A 6360-nucleotide genomic window follows, 5' to 3' on the forward strand; every position below is an offset into this window, starting at 1 on the left:
ATGGGGGTGGTGAATATATCAGAGGTCGTGGACTTCGTATTACTTGGTTTCCCGGTATCTCAAAAGCTAAAGATACTCATCTTTACCTTTATTCTGGCATCATACTGCATCATCTTGGTGGCCAACATAGTCATTGTTACTGTAGTCAAAAAATTCCCCCATCTCTATGTTCCAATGTATATATTTATTTCCAACTTCTCACTGATGGAAATTTGCTGTACTACCATCATCATCCCTAAAATGTTGACTGACTTAGTAAATACCAAGGAGAGCATCTCATTCAACGGGTGCCTGATTCAGTTTTATTTCATCTTATTCTCTGGTGCCATGGAAAATATTCTTCTTGCCATGATGGGCTATGACCGCTACTTGGCTATATGTCACCCTTTGCACTATTCATCCATAATGACTCATACTGTATGTTATCGGATGGCTGCAGGGTCATGGATCACTAGTTTTCTTATGCCAATTATGCCCACAATTGCAGTCTCAAAGTTAAGCTTTTGTGATAACAGAAAAATCGACCACTTTTTCTGTGATTTTGGTGCCTTGGTGAAATTATCCTGCTCCACAACTGCAATCGCAGCAAAAATTTTCTTCGGCCAAGCCTGGATTTTAATTCTAAGCTGTTCTAGTGTTACATTCATTTCATATATTTACATCATATATACAGTCTTAAAGATACCAACCCATAGTGGTCGCAAGAAGGCTTTTTCCACCTGTGTGTCCCACCTCACAGTAGTAGGTATTTTCTATGGTACACTATTTTTTATGTATGTAAGGCCGTCTGAATCAAATACAACGCATCTGGACAAGGGAATATCAGTTTTCTATACTGTGGTGGCTCCACTGCTAAATCCAATCATTTATAGTCTACGTAATGCAAACATTAAAACAGCTCTAAACACTATGCTACAGAAACAATGGGGTGTGAAACGAACAGTATAACTAACAAAGTAAGGGAACTTGAAGTGTACTTTAAACTGTGCACTAGTTAATTGAACTCAGCCTGCAATCCAGGGAATATTGTACAATTGTATAATTCTAAGCAATGCGTTTTTTAGATTATCAGCTCACCTGCTTTACAGTATGTATTTTTTGTCATTAGGTCTAAGTAGCAGTTGACAGTGCATAGTTCCATTTAATAAATTAATTCCTTTTCATTATTGTGTATTCCACTGAGCTTGACTCACGTGGTGAGCCTTTGCTCTGCCTGATCACTGAAACATTGCACCCCTTATAGATATATAACTGTATTAATAGCTTTTTTACTAGTATCCATCTTTTTGAGTATATTGTTGCATACACACATGTGTCTAGGTGCAGACTGTGTTGCCAAGATAAATAGTTAAAACATAGTATTATAACAGCACAGATTTCATGTAAGGACCACTATCATCATTTTTGTGCTAATTTAGGCTTAACATGGAACTATTTTACAGGAAATATGTGTTTTTTTATATACCGTATCGTCTCGAATATAGGCCGCACCCTTAAAGTTTGGTGCTTTTTTAAAGAAAAAAATATTTTTAAAGAAAAAATACACATTAGTGGAAAGGTAAAACAGTATTTTGTCTGATAAAAAGGTGTCAGAACACACAGGAATACATGTATTTTAACATTTTTGGTATCTATCAGTTTGTCAGCATATGTTATATACAGACAGAAGACCAATAGCCATTTTAAGGTCCCCCCCTTAATTCATAATGCACCAAGAAAGCCATTAATGATCGCTAATATTCCTCATCTGGTGTTGCAGCAATGCTCTCCTTTTTCTCTTTATCGCTCCCTTTTCTCCTTATCTTTCCCCTTTTTCATTCTCTCACCCTTATCTCCCCTTTCTCTCTCCTCCTCATTATCTCTTCAATATATAGCTATCGCTCCACTTTCTATCTTTCCCTTTTCTTCAAATCGCTTAACTTTCTAAAATCCTGTGGTGGGAGCGTGATATTATATCTGGGCGCTCAGCATCAATAACCAGCATGCTTCGCGAGGGAGCAGTGATACAGTGGTGAGTATGAACAAAACTCACAGTTATTTTGGGCTGGTTAGAGGGAGATCCATGTTCTTCCCAACAGCTGTACTCTTCTAGTGATGGTCACACAGGTCACACAGCTCAAAGGCTGGCCCTGCTTGTGGCTCCTGACTGTTTCGGGTGTGCATGCTTTCTGCGCTTCACTTGTCTAATCCCCCCTGATGCACACTCACACGTCGCATCATGCACCTATGCTGTACTATGCTAAAGCTGGCAAGGGGCAAATGATGCTGTGTGTGCTTGTGAGAGGTATTTAGAAGGATGGACAGGCCTTTCTATATTTAGACTTTTCGGAATGTGGAGATGTGGAGTAAGTGGAGAGAAATACACACCAAGGTGTTTCCCGGTGTATGTTTACATTATTTTGATTTAAAAAAATATACTGTTCAGCCATGACATTAGGACTACCTGCCTAATACAGAGTAGGTCCCCCTTTGGTCGCCACAACAGCCCTGATCGGTCGAGGCATGAACTCCACTAGACCTCTGAAGGTGTGCTGTGGTATCTGGCACAAAGACAGCAGCTTTTTTAAGACCTGTAAGTTGTTAAGGGGGGGCCTCCATGGATGCATCCTGCTTCCATGTGTTCTCCAGATAAGCGATGCACATGCACCCGGCCATCCAGATGATTTAAAAGAAAATGTGATTCATCAGACTAGGCTACCTTCTTTCATTGCTATGTGATTCAGTTCTTATGCTCACATGCCCATCGTAAGCACTTTCGGCAGTGGACAGGGGTCAGCATGGGCAAATTGACTGGTCTGCAGCTACGCAGCCCCATATGCAACAAACTGTGATGTACTGTGTGTTCTGACACCTTTTTATCAGAACCAGCATTAACTTTTTCAGCAATTTGAGCTGCAGTAGCTCATCTGTTGGATTTGACCACATAGGCCTGCCAGCCTTCGCCCCCCAACGGGCATCAATGAGCCTTTACCAGTTCCCCACTTTTCCTTCCTTGGACCACTTTTGACAAGAGCTGCAGTTTTGGAGATGCTCTGACCCAGTCGTCTAGTCATCACAATTTGGTCCTTGTCAAAGTCGCTTACATCCTTACGCTTACCCATGGTTCCTGCTTCCAACACATAACATTTGAGAACAAAATGTTTAGTTGCTGCCAAATATATCCCACCACTGACATGTGCCATGATAACAAGATGTCAGTGGTCATAATGTTATAGCTAATTGGTGTAAGTGCGATAAGAATGATAAGAATGCAAACACATATAAGACTTTTTTTTAGCTTTTGGTAACTGGTATTTTACTGTATGTAATAATTATTTGATATGCGATGAAAAAGCAATGAATGGTCTATAAACTCTGTGTTCTTTCGGTTGGAGCATTGTGTATGATGGGCAGCCACAAAGGGACTATTAAGTATTCCCCTGATGGTTTCAGTAAACTATATGAACAGGATCCAGAGGTAGATTATGTACGGCATAATGTTGCAGCTTGATAGACTCAGACTACTACTGTCAATTGCACTGGGTAAGCAAGACAAATCAATGCAATCAATCAGGAATGTGATACAGATATGTGTTTTATGGTGTATTATGATTTCTCCTTTTGAGCAATATTGTGTTAAATTTGTGCAGGTTTATTTGACATAGTTATCATTTGGTGAATAAAAATATCACTCTATATTAGGTCTATGTTGTCTTGTTAAATGATATAGGATAAACATCCAAATGTATCTAATACTTACCCACCCTGTAGTTTTGTAGCCTAAGTAATATCAACATATGAAAAGATGAAATGTAGGAAATAAGTACGGGGTTATATTACTCTTCTATTCTGTTGGTTTACTTCTCAAGTGAAAGGATTTGATCTGCAACACCGGCGACAATAAATGTAGTGAGTTTCATTGTTGCTGTGCATTTGAACAATGGCCAGTTCCGACCTGATCACTTCACAATTATGATAACATTTTCCTGCAGCTTATTTATGGAAGACAACAGGGAAGAACTGGTAGCATTTAATTTGGGAGCAAGCCCACCTAACCATCCCAATAATATAATAATCCATAACATATGTGGCAGATAATGTGCCCAATACACAACATTAAAACCTAAAGGAATCCATTCATGATGCAAATATTCCCTAATGCCCAATTACTGTGTGGAAAATTGCATGTTGCAAAAAAAATCAAAAGCATTTCTTCAAGCACAGTGATGGTGAATGTTTTTGGGCCCAATTTTCTGCATGAAACCAAGTTGCAGACCTCACAGTACCGAGACAGCATGTTAATGTCTACCCCTGGTGTAATGCGCTTACATGCATTCAAGCACAAATTATCCTCCACACATGTATACTTACACATACACATACATACATGCATACGCAAATTTACATACATCACTCAGCTTGACAGATACAGTTTATTTTGGCAAATTATGTTGAGGAATTATGTTGAGGAATGCAGAAATTTGAAGAATAATCTGCATTATATAACCCTTTGTCATGACAAAGGGTAGTGGCAACAGCACCAAAGCCACCAAATACTTTGCACCAATCCTATTTAATCTAAATACATATACATTTGGATGCAAGGTGTTTGATGGCTTCTCAGATGGAACCCATCTGCTGCTGCCAATATCTCTCCCCTATCATCATATCCACTTGCCTCACTATCCCTTCCCTTTATCTCTCTGCATTTTCTTACTATCTTCCTCTTTCTCACTATCTATCCCCTTTCCTAATTCTTGTCATTGGCGCTCAAGATCTGTTCATACAGACCTTTGTTTCAATGCTCCATCATGATGCATGCAGGGGGACATGAACAGACCTCACACTCCCTTTACTTTGGGCTGATTTAAAAATGTGACCAGTTAGTTGTCAACCTGGCAAGGTGCCTGTTGTGGCACACATGCCATAGATTCCCCATCACTGTTCTAGCAGTATCTCAAAATCAGGGCTACCATCAGGGCGCATTGCCTAGAACAGTTACACAGCATCAGTTTTGTATGATGCATAAAGGCACATCATTTGGTGACAAACAAGGGCCATTTGTCCCCATTACTTTGCTCATTTTTGTTATATGCCTCCAATCCTCACTTGGTCTTGTCAGAACAACCTTATTTCTATACATGCTTAAATTCCTTTGCTGTATTAAGCTCTATCATTGTTGCTTTAAGGCCATTTCACTTACCCCTAATTATTTATTATAGTTATGAATACTACACAGATGTGAAACTAGTGCAAAATGTACACCAGCAATCATTTAAGATATAGATATATTATAGGAAGTTATCAAATATGCAGTTCCAATGGGTTGTTTACTGTAGTAAAATGAGGAGGCTTATTTTGCTTAACTTTTTTTTGCTTAAATTTCCTTTCAATACCTTGTTTGTATAATGACTTACTTAAACATGATCAAGAAACACTGTTCTGTGATGTTGTGGTTGATGCTGAAATCGTAAACGTCATGTATCCACACATACTGTACCGTGTTTAATGTAATACTAAATATCTAAATAAAGCATTACATACATCATTCCTAGCAATGCTGAATGGCAAAACCCTTCCCATATTGTTTTTTGAATCATGTAAACTTAAATACTTAATTGACATCAAGGATGTTTTTAATGTGGGATAAAAGGGCCTGTGGCAGGTTTCACTTGGACCGACTCAACATTTACCAAGGAATGTAGGTCTATATAGCCACCAGCACAGACTTCTACAATACTGACTCGTCTTTCCTTCTTCCTGTAGTTTTTCACATTATATCCCAAAGCCTGACATCAGGAGATGCACAAACTTTGAAAGAGGAATCAATTGTGTAGAAGGTCTGTGCTGGTGGCTGTATTTACCAACAATCCTTGGTATTGTAGGAGGCTGCCCAGATCTCCACTTTACTACAACGGCAGCACAACTGGGCTGGAGTGGCCTACTGGGAAAAAGCTTCTTAAAAACCTTTGGAAATGAGTGGTGAGATACAGACAGCACCTCAGCAATGGACAGCTGGAGAAGGCAGAGGAAGTGAGCATTGATAAGTAAGGGAAGGGGAGAGTGTATATAAGTAAAGTGTTAAGGATTTTCTTAAGAGCAACAACAATAAAAAAAGCCTTAGTTATTTTAACATACTAGAGAGTATAATTAATGTTTTGTTATATGGAATAGTACCTTCAAAAAAACAGAGCTAGGAATATACTATCAATAAAGTTAGCTTAATCTAGCACATGATTTTTTTTTGTAGTCCTCGAAAAACAATTTGGGTTGCCTTTTTGACTACTCTGGTGTGAAACGTAATAGTTGTATTTTGTCACAGTGTACTGAATCAGGTGACAAATACAGCAGTAGACAAACAGTGAATTTAATGTCATGTAC

At 38.8% G+C, this 6360-nt stretch overlaps 1 protein-coding gene across 1 annotated transcript; it reads left to right on the forward strand.

Moving 5' to 3' along the window:
• Positions 1-948, forward strand: LOC128463424 (olfactory receptor 6F1-like). The gene has a single exon (XM_053448023.1). The coding sequence runs from the start codon at positions 1-3 to the stop codon at positions 946-948; it is 948 nt and encodes a 315-aa protein (XP_053303998.1).
• The last annotated feature ends 5412 nt before the right edge of the window (positions 949-6360 follow it).

The sequence above is a fragment of the Spea bombifrons genome, chromosome 1, assembly GCF_027358695.1.
Source record: "Spea bombifrons isolate aSpeBom1 chromosome 1, aSpeBom1.2.pri, whole genome shotgun sequence".
Classification (NCBI taxonomy): domain Eukaryota; kingdom Metazoa; phylum Chordata; class Amphibia; order Anura; family Pelobatidae; genus Spea; species Spea bombifrons.